The sequence below is a fragment of the Eriocheir sinensis genome, unplaced genomic scaffold, assembly GCF_024679095.1.
Source record: "Eriocheir sinensis breed Jianghai 21 unplaced genomic scaffold, ASM2467909v1 Scaffold1102, whole genome shotgun sequence".
In the NCBI taxonomy this organism is placed as follows: domain Eukaryota; kingdom Metazoa; phylum Arthropoda; class Malacostraca; order Decapoda; family Varunidae; genus Eriocheir; species Eriocheir sinensis.
In genome coordinates this window covers 66,041-83,593 of record NW_026110411.1, presented here as the reverse complement: position 1 = coordinate 83,593, position 17,553 = coordinate 66,041, and the positions used below count along the sequence as shown (strand labels likewise).

The 17,553-nt window shown below is 43.3% G+C and overlaps 1 protein-coding gene across 1 annotated transcript; it reads right to left on the bottom strand.

The window, feature by feature from the left end:
• Positions 1-833: 833 nt before the first annotated feature.
• On the bottom strand, positions 834-1,401 carry LOC126989229 (uncharacterized). The gene is made up of 2 exons (XM_050847863.1): positions 1,236-1,401; positions 834-1,048 (listed from the first exon to the last, which is right to left on the bottom strand). The coding sequence occupies exons 1-2, from the start codon at positions 1,358-1,360 to the stop codon at positions 838-840; spliced, it is 336 nt and encodes a 111-aa protein (XP_050703820.1). The 5' UTR covers positions 1,361-1,401; the 3' UTR covers positions 834-837.
• Positions 1,402-17,553: the final 16,152 nt, after the last annotated feature.

Below are 17,553 nucleotides of genomic sequence, written 5' to 3'. Positions count from 1 at the left end.
TCAATGTATAGTGGATCAGCCACACCGCTATTGATGTGAACTTAACATGAAAGGGTGCAGAGTTTAGGTCAAAGCTGTGATAAGCATCAATCCAACTCAGGCAATACAAACAAAACAGTTATTTGACCATATTTGATGTGCATGCGGAAATCAGATAAAGATCACTGATGTACAGTAATAATATTAACTATGATTCAGAAAAGCAGTAAAAGAAGGTTACACTTGAGACTGGACTGTGGTAACTATCATGATATTACTCTATTGATAAAATGCACGAGTCACATTGAATCATATGAAAAGTGGCAAGGGATATTAATTAATTATAATTCTAGTCCAACCAAATTGTCGAGTCCGTTTGGACATAGGCTCCCGCGGGTCCATTTCTCCCCTCTGCTCTGCCACACAGTCCCAACACCTATTTTTTCCTATCATATGCTACCTTTACCTTACATATGAGAGGAAGAGATAGGTGTTGGGACTGTGTGGCAGAGCCCAAACGGACTCGACAATTTGGCTGGACTATAAGTGCTTAAGTCATATTCCTTAGGAATAAACTAAACCACGATTCAGATAAAGATGTCATATTCCGAGGCGTCTTGTTGATGAGCATATTCCACAATACGTAGAATGGTTTTCACAAACGAAGGAACCTCTGGCTGCCATTACTCTGCTCTTCCATGAAGTGCCGATGGAGACGAGACCAAAAGATAAAATTTATAATCAGAAGTAAATCTATCTAATTATATTAATGTGCTGAATTTCCAGAACCTTACAAGTTACATTTATATTAAAATCCACCATGTATTAAGGAAATTACTTCAAAACAACGTGGTAGTACTATATATATAAATACTGGAACTTACCAACTTCAGAGGCATCCACGACCACAATGTTTGGATCCAGGGTGTCACACTGCTGGGTCGCAGGTTCCAGCTCCCGCGAGAGGGTTGACATGATCAGCTGGTCTTCTTTAGGTGGTGAAGGCATGGCTTTCCCTCCACCAGTTGCAAACATGTGCCGCACACGGTGGCTGTGGTTCTTCTTTGCCCTATGAAAGGAATAAGATAATACATATTACAAAAACGGTTACAAATCACAACCCTCACCACAGTCACTCTCCACGCCCTCACCACAGTCACTCTCCACGCCCTCACCACCATCAGTCTCCACGCCCTCACCACCATCAGTCCACAGCCTCACCCTACACAACCTCTCTCCATGCAATATATTCTTACCTCATCTTCGTGTATTCCCATTCTCGCTTAAGTTGTTTCTCCGACTTGGGATCGGCCGGGTAATTCAGGCTGAAGGCTGCAGCAATCTCTTGCCACGCCTTGACCTTCTCAAGGGTGACCGCCATCCCGTGAGACTTATCCTGCAGGACAGGCTTCTCCGACACCAGCTCCAGCAGGAATTTCTTTTGCCCTTGGCTGAGTGGTGCTCCTTTGCCTGGTGTCGCCATCTCGGTGTTTCTCTTGTGGGCTGCAACTCCAGACTGATCTGCTGCTCTGATAGGACCGTAGGAGGAATGTAAACACTGATCAGCTGATTGGTTGGCTGGTCACACGAGACGCTTCAGAGCTGCCAACCTGTGCGGAAAGTGGGGTTGGTGTCTGCTTGGCCTAGCACCACGTAGGGTCTCCTTTTCGGTGTTTAAAAAACGCGTTCGCGATGTTAGTAAGACAAGATGCGACGTGGGCTTTGCGGTTGCTATTTGCTAACACGAACGTTTAAAAAAGCGGGCCTTTGAGGTGAGGCTGAGAGGGAAGCCGAACCTGGAGACCCAAGTAGCGATGAAGGCGTGGGCGACGGCGTCCGTATTGATGTCAGCGATGGGGGCGGCCTCGGGCCAGCGTGTGAAACGATCCACGCAGGTGAGGATGTAGCGATGGCCTGCGGAGGGTGGCAGGGGACCGACAAGGTCTATGTGGACGTGGTCGAACCTCTCCTTGACGGGCGTGAAAGTGCCGGGTGGAGAGTGAGTGTCGCGTCACCTTGGAGGCTTGGCAGTCGGTGCAGGTTTTGGTCCACAATCTGAGGTCTTTGTTGATCCCATCCCAGATAAAGCGGGACGTCATCAGGAGCTGCGAGGCTCGAATGCCAGGGTGAGAGAGGTCGTAAAGCTGACGGAAGACCTGGTAGCTGTGTCGCTGTGGCAGGTAGGGACGGACGGTGGCCGTGGAGACGTCAGCGTAGAGAGTGACCTTGGTGCCTGGGAGTGTGATTCTCTTCATTTGAAGCGCCGAGTTGCCCAGAAGTTTCTCCAGCTCTGCGTCGCCGGACTGATCGGCGGCTATGGCGGCGTAATCGAGTGAAAAGGACGTCACAGCAGGGAGAGGGCGTCAGCTGGAGCGGTGTCTGCACCTTTGATGTAATGGATGTCGGTGGTGAACTGCGATGTGGCGAAGTTGACGTGGTGTATAAGAGTCTTTGTTCCTCAGGAAGGTTGTAGTGAGGGGCTTGTGGTCGGTGAACACGTGGAAACGACGGCCTTCAATGAAATAGAGGAAACTCTTGACAGCCTTGAAGATGGCGAGAAGTTCCCGGTCGTAAGCGCTGTACTTGGCTTCAGACTTGGTGAGCTTACGGGAGAAGAAGGCAATCGGCTTCCAGGCGTTGTCGACGAACTGTTGTAGGACAGCACCAGTCCCAGTGTCGGAGGCGTCTGTTACTATGGAGATCTCCGCGTCATGGGCAGGGAAGGACAGCATGACTGTGTCACTGCGGGCCTTCTTAGCAGCGAGAAAGTGTCCGGAGTCCAGGCGAGAGTGACAGACTGGCCACGCTTGCAGGGCTTCACCATGGCGTAGAGGGGCTGGAGCATGAGAGAGCAGTGTGGGACGAAGCGGTTGTAGAAGTTAACCATACCCAGGAATTCCTTTAGTTGGCGCTGGGTGGACGGCTTCGGGAACTGCTGGATGGCTTCAGTCCTCGAGGTGAGTGGAGCGATACCCTCTGGAGTAACAGTGTGGCCAAGGAAGATGAGGGAAGTAACACCGAGCTCAGACGTGTCCACGTTGATATGTACTCCGTAGTCTTGCAAGCGGGTGAGGACTTGGTGAAGGTGTTGTTTGTGAGAGGCTTCATCCGGGCTAGCGATGAGTAGATCGTCTATGTAGGCGAAGCAGAAGGGTAAGTCGCGGAGAACTTCGTCGATGAACCGTTGAAAGGTCTGGGCCGCGGTCATGAGTCCAAACGGCATCCTGACGTACTCAAAGAGACCGAAGGGCGTGATGACGGCAGTCTTCGGTATGTCATCAGGATGGACTGGAATCTGGTGAAAGGCCTTGACGAGGTCCACACGTGAGAAGATGGTGGAACCAGCAAATTGGGACGAGAATTCCTGGATGTCTGTCCATCTCAGTGCGCGAGTTAAGGGCACGGTAGTCTCCACAGGGACGTATGTCGCCGTTCTTCTTGGGGACGACGTGGAGGGCTGATGGCCAGTTGCTGCTGCTGGGCCGTACAATACCTTGACGCAACAGAGACTCGAACTCGGCCTTGGCTTGACGGTAGCGTTCAGGAGCTAAGCGACGGGTCTTGGCGTGTACTGGAGGTCCTGTAGTCTCGATATGATGCGTAATGTGGTGTTTGACTGGCACGCTGTGTCAGCGTGGGGAAGGACTTGAGCAGGGCAGCGAACTGGTGGTCCTTGTGAACAATGGCGAGTTGCGAGCTGTCGCCTGGTGCTGGTTGTGCATTGGAGAAGGTGGAGGTGAGCGGGTCAACCAACCTCCGTCCTTTGACGTCGACTAAGAGGTTGAAGTGCCTTAGGAAGTCTGCTCCGAGGATTGCCTGCGAGACGTTCCCGACGTAGAAGGTCCATTCGAAGCAACGTCGTAGGTAAAGGTCCACTTGCATGGTGCGTCGCGTGTAGACAGGTATTTTGGTACCGTTGGCGGCGTACAGGTGCAAGAGTGGAGGTAGAGTTCGCTGACTGGCGGTTGCTGGGATAATACTGACGTCAGCGCCGGCGCCAATCAGGACTTGGTGTTGGAACAGCAGTCGTGGAGGTGGAGCAGCGATGAGGGCTGGTGACGAGCACTATGCTGCACTAATGCTCGCCCTTGGAGTTTGACGCCTTGTAAGTGCACGGGGTGGTACACCTCGTGGCCTTCTCGCCGAAGTTGTGGTGGTACCAACAGAGTCCTGGGCTCCTCGAACGGGACCGGCGCTGCCGTCGGTGAGGAGTGGGGGAGCGAGAGCGGTGGCGGTCTAGCCGGTCCTCAAGAGATGTGGTCGTCGCGAGCAGGGAGACTTGTTTGATGAGTTCGTCAAGTTGAGTGGTCACCAGGGAAGCGACGGAAGACACTGAAGAAGCTAGCGGTCCAGGTAGAGTCGCCATGAATTCGTCTGCTAACTTGGCGATGGCGTCAGGCTTCAGGTCGTCCTTTACGCTGAAGAGGCTGCGCTGGACAGCAGGGGGCAGACGTTGGTAAAACAGCTGTTTGAACAAGTCGGGGTCGAAAGACTGGTACTTGTCGCCGAGCAGCTGCTTCATGCGGCGTAGGAGGTCTGTCGGTTTCTCGTTATCCAGCTCTTCCTTGGAGAGAAGTTCACGGAGTCGGGTGGCGACAAAAGACTGAAGGCGTTGGAGTAGGGCAGTCTTCAGGTCTTCATAGGCATGGTCGAAGTTGGAGGCTGAGGCGATGACGTCGGAGACTTGTGGGAGGACGTCGGAGGGCAGGAGGCTAACAGCGTGAGTGAATGAGTAAGGCTTTAGTAATTTTGGAAGTCTTGAATCCGCACTCCAAAATCGCGAACCACATGGACGGGTCCTGTGAGCAGAAGGGCGGCGCTTTGAAGGACACCACCTCCGCAGCGGAAGAGTTGGCGTCGTCAGGCATGGTGAAGTTGAACGGTGTGGAGCAGGTTGGGGGGAAGGCCACGGCAGCCCGAGGGAGCGTCGAACGACTGTGTATTTTAGGCGCTGGCGTAAGCCAGGGGCCACAGCAGGTCGTGAGAAGTGAGAGGCGCTTGGATGTGCCAGGGGCCACGAAAGTCAGTGAGCGTCGAACTGCGTACTATCGGCGCCGGCGCGTGCTAGGGACTTCAGTGGATCAGGGAGCGAACCACAGTGACGGGGCACAGAGGGTGCCTGGAGGAGGCGCAGAAGGCGCCTGGAGGAGGACACAGAGGGTGCCTGGGGGAGGGCGGGGGACAAACCCTGAAGGTGGCAACTAGGCCATAAGGGCGTAATGTTTCTCCTGACCTGGGGCTCAACCTCACGAACCCCGAGCGGGAGTGAGGTTTATTGCCCCAGGAGAGGGCGGACGAATGGACAAGTTACCCTGCCCAGGTCTTCCACTCTGGGAGAGAGTGCCCTAAAAACGGTACCGGTTAAAAGCCACCTTGAACTATAGCAACACTGCAGGGTCAACAATTGTTAGCGGTAACGATTGTTCAAAGGCTAATTGATTCACGGATATAGAAAGGCAATATCCGTCAGGGTTACTTTATTTACAAAAAACATACACCGGTCATTGTCATGGACAAGATACATAAAAGAGGTGGTTGAGTGTATATGCGTGTGTATGAATGTTGTTTAGTTTAAGTGACATCAAAATGTTGGAGTGTGTAGTCAACAATGTGTAGAAGGAATGTATTGCAGGACGAGGACAGACAGTAGAAGATAAACGAGTAACAAGACAGACAAACATTGAAGACGCACAAGACAGACAAGGAGCGCGATGGCCCGCAAGACACACGGCGAAGAGCAACGGAAATCGGAGTCTGTGCTGCGCACTCAATTTTCTTAGTCACTGGTAACTATTTCAGCGGGGACTCGCCCGCTACAAGGTAGAATAGTAGCTGGGGAGAGGAGCGGAAGTAAATATAAAAGAATTTGCAACTAAAGTAGATAAAAGCAGACTTAAATATATAATATGTACTTAAGTAATTGATAGCACACTACACATAAAATGCATTGAGGAAAGATTTTAATAAGTACAATGTTAATTATGAAACCAAGCGAGAGTAAATGAATAAACTGTTATAATAAAGTGAAGGTAATCATGAAAGGATAACATACATAATGACGGAATATGAATACTGACAGAAACATAGCTTACCTAGATCATATTTTGCTGCCAGGCCACACGTCCTGCCGTGAGGTAGTTCCTGACATTCTTGCCTGTTTGTGTGCTATGGTTGCCAGGTGGAAGCGACGGCAGATCCGGCATGGGCGTATCTCTCCTCCATTCCCCAGATGTCACTTCATGGGTTACTGGGTTCTCTGTATCTGGTTCTTTGCGCACTTGATTAGGTCGTCTCACTCGTAACAGGTTATTCAACACACAGGCTGCAAGAATCACCGGTTCAATGTTCTTGGGTTGCAAGACAATTGGATTGAAGAACACACGGAACCTGTTAGCCAGTATTCCAAACGCACCACACGACGTGCTCTACTCAGCCTGTAGTTGTAGATCCTCTGTTCATTAGTCAGTCCTCGTTGTTGGTACGGCTTCTGCATCCATTCTCGTATGGGGAAGGCATCATCCCCAACAACAAAGTAGGGGACTGGGGCACCGTCAGCACCAGGCAAAGGTTCAGCATCTGGCAAGTTGACTGTTGGTTTCTAGCTTAGTCCTGAAATGGGAGTTGGAGAACACACCTGCATCTGAAGCTGATCCAATGGCACCAACATCAACACACAGGAACTTGTAGTCTGCATCCACAAGTGCCAAGAGGACAACAGGGTAATATTTTTTGTAGTTGAAGTAGTGCGACCCGGATAATTCGGGACACCTGATCCGTATGTGTTTGCCGTCCAGAGCCCCGAGTGTGTGTTCAAAGTCCCAGCGAGAAGAAAAGGCATCTGCGACCTCTTTCCATTGGGCAGTGCACGTAGGGAACTGCATCACCTCCTCTCCATACACTGCCACAATAGCTTCACAGGTTTCTGGCACAATATGGTGAATAGTGTTCACAGCAACGCGGGAGGCATACGAAAGGCTTTTGTAGGAATCACCTGTTGCTAAGAAACGAAGTGTGATCGCAATCCGTAGTCCTGGCTCAATGGGCGATCTCCAGAATGTTGTCTGCTTCTCAATGTGTGGGCCAACACGTGCAACAATCTCACTGAACAGGTCTTCATCAATACTGATAAAGTTTTTGTACAGCTCTGGATCTTCCTCTGCCAGTTCTTTCATGAGAGTGTCTCGTCAGGTAGGGCTTCACCCAAATCCTTATTTTTTCGACTTCATTTCGTCAGCTGAATCATTTCCAGTATAGTTTTCTCTATGGCGAGACACTCCATGTTGTGCTTGTGCAGCATCAATATCCTCAGTTTGGCTAGGTCGCTCTCTTCCATGTTGTTGCGTTCACGAAGAACACTTGTGGACTGGTGCCAGTTCCAGGCAACGCCCCCTTTTTATACATCGGCAGAAATACCAAGATGCTACAACGGTTTGGCGCCGATGTCCGTGAAATACCGGGAAGGCACCTATAGGCAACTCCGTAACTTCATCGTGATCGTCGTGGGTGGGTCGCGGGTTACCGGCTGTAACCGTGGTGATACACTCATTTTCCGTGGCCGCCGTATGTGGGTCGGGAGGGCTCCGGGGTGGGATCGGGAACGGTCCGGGAACGTAGTTCTCGTTCCGGCGTACTATCTTTGTACACCGTTGTACAACCGCCACAGGGGTAATCCAGCGGTCAGATCGGGATCCGGGAGGCCATCGTGGAAAAGCCATGTTTACTTCTGCACAGGCAGCTTGGTGTTCGCATAAGGAGCCGTTTTGCCCTTTATAACAGTCGCAGAAGCTATGCAGCCTCTAAATCGACAGTATTCTGCAGGGATGCAGTAGAGTGGCTCGCGATTGTGCAGGCCGTTGTCTAGGGGAGCTACAGCTTCTTGAGCAACATTTCCCAACCTGGGGGAAATTTCCCCCTGGGGGAAATTTTATGATTCCAGGAGGATATTTAACCTGAAGGAAATATAAATTACTAACAATTAGTCGACGGAAACGGGGTGTCAGAACTATTGATTTACTGATTCGTGTTGTTTATTAAATAGTGTTTGGCTACTATTTATTTATTATATATTATGTAATTTGTGTTATTAAGCAAGTAAATTTCGCGTTTTGGCTACTTATTTCCTCGTCCACATGAAGGGGGAAAATCTGGGTGGTTGAAGTTGATGAAGGGGAAAACAACAGAAAAAAGGTTGGGAACCACTGCTCTGAGGCAGTGTTCCCATACGTACGTTTTTTGCTCTCCTTCTCCCCAAAGTCTATATATATACTAAGTCAAGTCGCTTCGTCTTCAAAACTGCGACCAGCACGCGCAGGGGGCGGTTTGGGGCGGAGCAGCGGGATGACGTCACTTGAAGCCAGTTCACGGGTGACTAAAGTTGCGGCCGTTTGTGCACTATGGATGTGCATTCTCGCCTTCTTTCACCGCGCATTCAGGCAAGCCACTGACGAAAAATATGCCTTGTTTTATTGTGCTATGCGCTATGCTATAGCAACGTCTATAATGCTCTTCGTCATATAGCCAAATAATATTTCAGACGTAAAGGTTATGAGATGAAAAGTTTGTATGCGTTGCATCTGAAAAGAAAAATAATGCCATAAACGAGCACACACGCACGCACTCACACACTAAATAGGAAAATATGATGACGATAAAGCTACGATAAAAATAGGAAAATAAAATAAGGATGAAAATTCGGGAATACTATGAAAATATACTGAAAATAAAACAATATAAAAACTAGGAAAATATATAATAGGTGAAAATTCGGAGAAAGCTAGGAAAATAAACTGAAGATGAAGATACAGATAAACTAGGAAAATGAAGATGAGGCTATGGATAAACTAGGAAAATTAGATGAAAGTGAAAATTCGGCAAACCTAGGAATATACTGAAAATGAAGACACCCAAAACTATAGGAAAGTAAACTAAAGATGAAAATTCGTGAAAGCTAGGAAAATAAACTGAAAATGAAGCTACGGATAAACTAGGAAAAAAACTGATGAAAATTCTGAAAAAAATGGGAAAATAAACTGAAAATGATGACACCCAATATTATAGGAAAATAAACTAAAAGTGAAAATTCTGAAAACTAGGAAAATGAAAATGAGGCTATGGATGAAAAACTAGGAAAATGAAATGAAGATGATGCCACTATGGATAAACTGAAGAAATAAACTGAAGATGAAAATTCTGAAAACTAGGAAGAGAAAGTGAAAATGAAGTTACTATGGATAAAATAGGAAAATAAGGTGAAGGTGAAAATTCGGCAAACCTAGGAAAATAAACTGAAAATGAAGAGACCCAAAACTAGGAAAGTAAACTAAAGATGAAAATTCGGAAAAAAAAGGAAAATAAATTGAAAATTCTGAAAACTAGGAAAAGAAAATGAAGATGAGGCTATGGATAAAATAGGAAAATAAGGTGAAGGTGAAAATTCTGAAAAACTAGGAAAAATAATCTAAAAATGAAGACAACCAAAATAAGAAAAATAAACCGATAAGGGAAAAAAGGAAGCTGGGAAAATAAAATATACCAAAAAACAAACTTAGGAAAAAGAACGCAGCCAAAAAAAAAAAAAGAAAGAAAGAAAGGAACGGAAAACACTGACTCTAAAATGTTACTTCAGTGGCACAGTGAACATAGCGAGTCACTTATATCGCTACCCAAGGAACTATTTTGTGAAGTAAGAATCGTACAGTTAGGGAAGAGTAATCAGTGCTCTCTCTCTCAGTTGCTTTAGAGAAAACGAAGCTTCAGGGAAGACTTTAACCCGTAAGCTGCGGGACTGAGATTCTGAGTGCGTCGCCTAGTGCGGCTATATCAGCGAGAGATTGACCTTCAATAAATGATATCTAAGTTACATAAACGTGTCATAAATATTACAATACACATATCTGTAGCTCGAAATGTGTTGTATCCTGCATATTTCTTAGATTTTTCTATCACAAAAATGTTTTTCTGGCAGTATCTGAAGCCGCGGCGGGGAGCGGGGTGGTGGGCGGGAGGTAGGGGGAGGCGACAGGGGGGATACACACAGCCGACTCGTTGCCATGGCGACGACCACGGGACAGTGTTGTCAACGCTGTAAGTACATCGAACTAATACAAAGAGATATAATGTCTCATAGGATGGCTAGGATACGTTTACAAAAAAGAGGGAGAGATTGTGAGGGGAACACCAGGCTGGGAAATGAGAGGAAGAAGAGGAAGATGTAGGCCAAATGAAACGTGGGTGCGTACAATGAAGCGAGAGGTTGGTGTGGAATGTTGGAGTGATTTAGAAGAACTAGCACAAGATAGATGGTGGTGGCGTGAATTCAGCGAAGCCCTATGCATCCCCTGGTGCTGCAGGAATATATATATATATATATATATATATATATATATATATATATATATATATATATATATATATATATATATATATATATATATATATATATATATATATATATATATATATATATATATTCTGTGAAAGTAATAGCTCTTTCCATTATTCAGAAACTAGTATTTTTCATTATATATATATATATATATATATATATATATATATATATATATATATATATATATATATATATATATATATATATATATATATATATATATATATATATATATATTTACAAAATGTTTCCGTATAAGTAATAATTCTTTCCATTATTCAGAAACGAATATTTCCTATTACAAATAAAGTAAATGCCATCGAAATACATGGAATAAACTACAGAAAAAAAAAATCAGGTGAGTACTAAGTACTGGATAAACAGGCCAACTAATAATGGCGATGTAATGGTTATGCGTAACCTTGCTCTAGATCCGACATGGTTATAAACATATAGCCTCCTATTATTTACAAGCTCTCTCTCTCTCTCTCTCTCTCTCTCTCTCTCTCTCTCTCTCTCTCTCTCTCTCTTGTTGAAAAATATATAAGTAAATCGAAAATATTTTCATTTGCATGGTTCAAAATAAATAAAAGTAAAGAAAATTCTAGATCCGTATAAGCCACAATAATATACATACTGCGTACATATATATTATAAACATAGCCTCCTATTATTTATATGTTTTATTTTTCCTCTCTCTCTCTCTCTCGGTTGAAAATAAATAAGTAAAACAAAAATATTCTCTTTTGCTTGGTTCAGAATAAATAAAATAATGAATATTCTAGTTCCGTATAGGCAACATCAGTACATATATTATCTACATATCTCGTACATGTTTTCAGTAGTTTTTCATTGTGTGCCATGCTGCAAAACATTCTGTTGGACACAGTGGCACATCACATTATCTGCACAATGTCGTGACCCTTGTGCGTTTCTTGTCACCCCTTGATGTGTTGGCACAGACATGACAGTTGAGTTGTTTTTTCTTGTTAGTCCTTTCATTCAGATCTGTGTATCGGAGATGGTGGCGAGTGATGTAAGCAGATGCAAGCAAACGATCTGGCCTGTCAGGAGCACGGTGCCCACGGTGACCCTGTCGACTGTTGGTGACAGTGCCGAACTCCTCAAGTAACTGATATGCAACATTGTAGACAAATTCTCTGAATTTTAGTTTTCTGACAGTGGAGTCTGTGGTTCTTACCAGCCAAATGTTATATGCATTGAGCATAGTGACATCTACCATGTGGAGAAAGAACTTATGGTACCACTTGAATGATTTTCTCAAACACTCTACTCCACTGAGCTGACTGTCACACTTATCGATGAGTCGCATATTCTCAGTGTAGTCCACCACAATGTCTGGTTTCAAGATCGTCTTCTTTGTTTTGTAGTGGACTTTGTTTGTGGCCACAATTTCCCCTTTATGTACAGTAGAAAGCAGATGGACTGGTTTCCTGTCTGTCCACTTCATGGCTACGATTTTTCCCGACTTCTCTTTCTGATAACACTTTGGTTTGGACTTTGTTTTCTTTTTCTGATTACCTTCTTTGTTTGCATCGTCTTCATCATCACTCTCACTTGCATTTTCGTAATGTGAGACTGGGCCATCAAACTTTGGCATGAACTTTCTATTTACTTTTGCAGTACCACATGCTCCAGTAGCATGTTCATGTAGGAACTGCAATAGTGCTGGGCTCGTATACCAGTTATCTGTATACAATATGTGTCCTTTTCCTAGGTAGGGTGCCATCATTTTCTTTACTATTACCCCTGACTTGCCCAAAGGATCATTTCTACTAACATTAGGAATATCAACAACATTTGTCCCTGTGTACATTATCATATCAAGAATTATACCCGTTTCACAGTCGCATAGTACAAAAACTTTCATGCCAAAACGATGACGTTTTGAGGGAATGTACTGTTTGAAAGCCAGCCTACCTTTGAATAATATGAGACTCTCATCAATGACTACTTTTTGAAAGGGGTAGAAAAATTTACTGAAAGATCCCAGAATCATTTTGAATAAGTTTCTAATTTTCCAAATCATATCTTCTTTGTCTGGGTGGTTGTTGTCAGCGAAATGCAGGAATCTAGTTAGCAAGTGAAATCTGTCCCGAGACATAAACTTAGGAAATATAGGTGTTGGGATTAGTGGATCATTCTTCCAGTAGTCTGCAATATTATGTTTGCTTATGAGAGATTAGCAACATCAGAGCAAGGAAAACATATAACTCTTGTGGAGTTGTATCTATCCATTTGTGCACCCTGGAATGATCTTTGAAAGGAAACATGTTGGTGACATATTGATAGTACTTATTTGTCTCAGTAACAATGAGGTCAATAGTGGCATCATTGAAGAATGCACGAAAATAATCACATTCTCGTGCATTGTCGTCACAAGGCCACTCATCAGTCACCCCAGAGAAAGTGCTACTAAAAGGATGACGGTGAGGGACAAAATCACTGCCATCTGACCACACGAATGAGTGAGCCGTGTCTTGCTGAGATGTATCTCCACCCTGCTCGATATTATCATTCGCCTCACTGTTATCGGGTGCAATTGTGGTCTCCATTTCATCCTCACTTCCGTCAGGGCTTCCCACTCCACCACTGGCAGAGTCTCTTTCACAGTCATCATCATCATCATCACATTCACTGCTGCCTTCCTCCTCATCAAATAACATGGGAAGAAATTTGCTAGGTGATAGTTTTGTGTGTTTTTGTTTGGCTTAGAAGTGATGCTGCAGGCTTGACCAGAAGTACTCGTATTGGCCAAAGACCGGGAACAACTAGCCTTGGGCTGAGCGCTGGAGCTTTTTTGCGCCTTGGTGATGATCGGTGGGGACTTAGAAGTACTTGAGGTACTATTCCCAACCTTCTCTTTCTTCTCATCCCCATTTTCTTCCGTAAGGAAAAGAAGTTTCCTTTTACTAGCAGGCCGTGGTGAGGTGCGTGCGGCATCCATGGCTGGCGGCATGCGAGTGAGGGAGCGCGTCTGGCCACGCGCCGCTCCCACCCCTGACTCCGTCTGACAGCGTTACCAACGTCTTGAAAAGTAGCACTTGTTCACATAATCTTCTTCGCTTATTCTCTTCTAATAATGTTCTTTTATATGAAAACAACTTTTCTACTACTAAATTATAGCTTCCTCCTACCATAGATAAGACTCATATTCTAAAATTTATGAGAAGAGTGTAATCTCGACAATATGAAAGTAAATGATAGAGGCTCCATTGTTTCTCTTTATAAATATGAAAACAATTACCAAATATATATTAGAGTTATATAAATTATTAAATCAAAGGTTATTTGAATACATAAAAATAATTTCAAAGTAATACAAATCACAGAAACTTTTTGGCGCCTGTTTGAAAAGCCCGCTTCCAGAAGGCTTACAGCAGCTTACCGCTCAGCCGCCCAGAAGGCGTACAGCAGTTTGCGGGTTAAGCAGCATTGTAGGGCCAGAAATACTCCACAGCCGATATTATGTGGCAAGTTCGAATGTCGTAATCTGTCCCTAGCGTCAGATATTATCCATTTGTTAACTAGCATCTATTATTTTAGTAAGTTCAGTTGCCATACGCCCACTTATACATGCATTTTATACCATTTACTCGCTATCTATCTCCAGAACACACACACACACTTTTGTAAATATATGAAATTGTAAGGTTTTTTTTTTTCTTGACAGTTACAGTGTATAAGATTATGTCGATGCTCTTGCTCTCGCTCCCTTTTTTTTCTTTTTAATTAGTCGTTAGGTAGGGAAGTCTAAGTACCGTTCATTTTTGGTTCCCATCGACTATTAAGCGGTAGTTAGTTGCCCCTCATTATCACTCCCCAGTACCAGATGATTTGTTTAACTAGCACCCATGCCTCCAACAAATCCAATTCTCATACGTCCACGTCATACATATTTCTCCCTTTCCCCTCCATCTCCAGAGCTATTTCCCTTTCAGGCATATGTCCAATCACCGTTTCGACCGAGGCATCTCTCGTTGTCCGTAGCTCCGAGCCTCAATTTTCCCCTGCCTGCTCTTTGGTTAACTATCCATCCCTAGTCCTGACCCATTGATTATTAAGTGAAACATACCCCCGCCCCCTTCTAGTTTATTAAACCAACACGAGTCTTGCCCTCACTGCTTTGCACGCTTGCGTCACTTTCTCTCTCTCTCTCTCACACACACACACACACACACAGATACACGCGTGTGGAATATGTATCTCATGTGTGTGGGGGCTCCATACACCCCATTCTCGGAAAAAAAGTGGAGTCAAATTCTCTTCGTCTCCTTAGTTCACTTCTTTTACTAGCAGTCATCCACCTCCGCAATGTTGTGTCTCTTTTATCGATATTTTCATGCTGACTGCTCCTTTGAACAGGCAGCTACATACCCCCTCCCTCCCTTACCCGGTGCACACGACTATCGACTCTAGATCATCCCTATTCTGTCCAAACCCCGCCTGCTAGAGTTAATCAGCATCTTCGTATTTTAGTCCGTCCGCTGGTAAACTCTGAAACAGCCCGCCTTCGGATGTATATCTTCTTCCTACGACTTGAAATCTTTCAAGAGGAGAGCATCAAGACACCTCTACACTCCTCTCCTCTCCTCTGGCCTCTTGTTCATTTTTCTCTTTTTGGAGCAACTTCTTGAGGGCTTTTTTTTACTGATGTTTTTGTTTTTGCCACTGAGCTGCCTCCTTTGCTGTATAAACACACACACACACACACACACACACACACACACACACACACACACACACATCACTTTTAAAAGAAGCAAAGAAGAAGTATCACCAAGACCAACTATTAGCTAGCCAAGGCAACCCTAAGTCTCACTGGAAGTCAATAAATAACTTATTAGGTAGATCTACAGATGGTAAAAACAGTGAAATTGAGCTACGATCAATTTGTTATAACATTCCAGATAAATTTAATGAACATTTTTTGAAAGCAAGTCAGCAAGCAGCAGAAACTGTAGGTAATGAATTTTTAAATTATTTACACAACTCTCCCAGTTTTTCTATGTATTTATTTCCTGCCACAAACTTAGAAATTGAAAAATATATTACGGCATTTAAAACTTCTTCCTCCGGATTTGATGATATTTCCCCAATTGTTTTGAAACGCACAGCTAATAATATATCCATTCCATTAACACGCATAGTGAATCTGATGTTAAAAACTGGAATATTTCCGGATGCACTTAAAAAAGCCAAAGTTGTACCACTACTTAAATCAGGCAGTAGATCCGATATTAAAAACTATAGACCTATTTCAATACTTCCAGCATTTAGCAAGGTTTTTGAAAAGGTTATTACTTCCCGTCTTGTAAATTTTTTTGAAAACAATAATCTACTCACAGACTACCAGCATGCGTTTAGGGCAGGTCGTTCCACAGAAACAGATATTCTACAGTTCATATCTAATGTATATCAGTATTTAGAAAAGAAACATTATTTAATTGGAATATTTTTAGATTTATCTAAGGCATTCGATACACTGAATCACAAAATTTTATTGAGTAAGCTAAGTCACTATGGCGTTAGAGGTAGTCCCTTAAAACTATTTGAAAGTTATTTAACCAATAGGTCACAAGCTGTATATTGCAACGCCACGTATTCTTCTTTTAGGGCAATCAACAAGGGTGTACCGCAGGGGTCAATATTAGGACCGATACTCTTTCTCATCTATATAAACGACATTGTTAATGTAAGTTCTAAATTCAAATATACGATTTATGCTGACGATACAAATCTTTTATTAGATAATGTAAACATTAACGATCTTCATATAAATTTAGTTACAGAACTAGAAAAAAATAATTATTGGACTAAAATTAATGAATTGAGTCTGAATATTGGAAAAACTAATTTCATATTTTTTCAAAATCGTTCATTACAATATAACATTCCTCCTATAACCATAGAGGGAAACACATTAGACAGAGTAAATTTCACAAAATTTTTGGGTGTTTACATAGATGAGAATATGAATTGGAAACAACATATTTCATTTGTCACAAATGAATTAGCAAGGATGTGCGGTATTTTATACAGAGTCCGCAATAATCTCACACCTGAATCCCTCACTAGTATTTATTACACACTTTGTTATCCCCATCTCACCTATTGTGTATCAGTCTGGGCCTGTACTTGGCAGTCCTTTATTAAGAAAATATCAGTAGCTCAAAATAAAAAATTTAGGTGTATATTCTATATGAGTAGGTTTGAGTCAACACGAAATATAATTAATACACAATTTTCTTAGTTTTCCAAATATTCATAAATATTTTTTTATTGTTAAGCATTTACAAGTGCCTTACACAGTATTGTGGAGGTCAGCCTTTCAGACTGGTACACACATCATACAACATTCGAGGTAATGATATCAATCTCATATGTCCACAGTTCAGAACTTCTCTCTTTAAGCACAGTATATTATACTCAGGTCCCCAAATGTGGAATTCATTGCCTCTACATATTAAGACTCTTCTCAGTCATATAAATTTATCCATTTTTTAAAAATCTGTGAAAACTTATTTATATAATTGTCAAAGTAGTAATCAAATGTAGTGTGTGGTCTGAACTTAGTTTCACAAGTGTAATGTTCATTATTATTATTATTATTATTATTATTATTATTATTATTATTATTATTATTATTATAATTGATGTTATTGTTATTCTCAGCAACATATTATTATAATTATTCTTATTGTTCTATACGTTAGTTAATAATATATTAGGTACCAATTTTGTGCCAATGTAAACATTAAATAAAATAATATAATTCCATGTCTGTCGGGAAGCTTCGGCTTGACAGGCTGTGCCATTGCCATGTTTTATGTTATGTTTATATATAACAATATTCTTATATTTTAAAGGCAATAAATATTTACTTACTTACTTACTTACTTACCGCTCCAGTAGCTCAGTGGTCTGACGGGAAACTGAGCCTTTTATGCATTGTGGCGACTGATGGAAAACTGAGCCTTATCGTCTAGGTTGTATGTTTTCCTCAGACAGTGAGAAGGGTTGATTGAACCCAAAATCGAGCAAGCATCCTAATTCAGTGACGTTCATTGTCACGTTTGGGTTGGCCATGTCAGTAAGAAAAGGCTTAATTGAGTTCCAGAACACGCTGAATCATCAAATAAGTACTCCCCCACGCAGTAGCTTGA

Coding starts and splice junctions, on each gene's coding strand:
- LOC126989229 (XM_050847863.1), bottom strand. CDS start 1,360: ATGGCGGTCACCCTTGAGAAGGTCAAGGCGTGGCAAGAGATTGCTGCA. Junction 1,049..1,235: donor TGGGAATACACGAAGATGAG/GTAAGAATATAT, acceptor TTCCTTTCATAG/GGCAAAGAAGAACCACAGCC.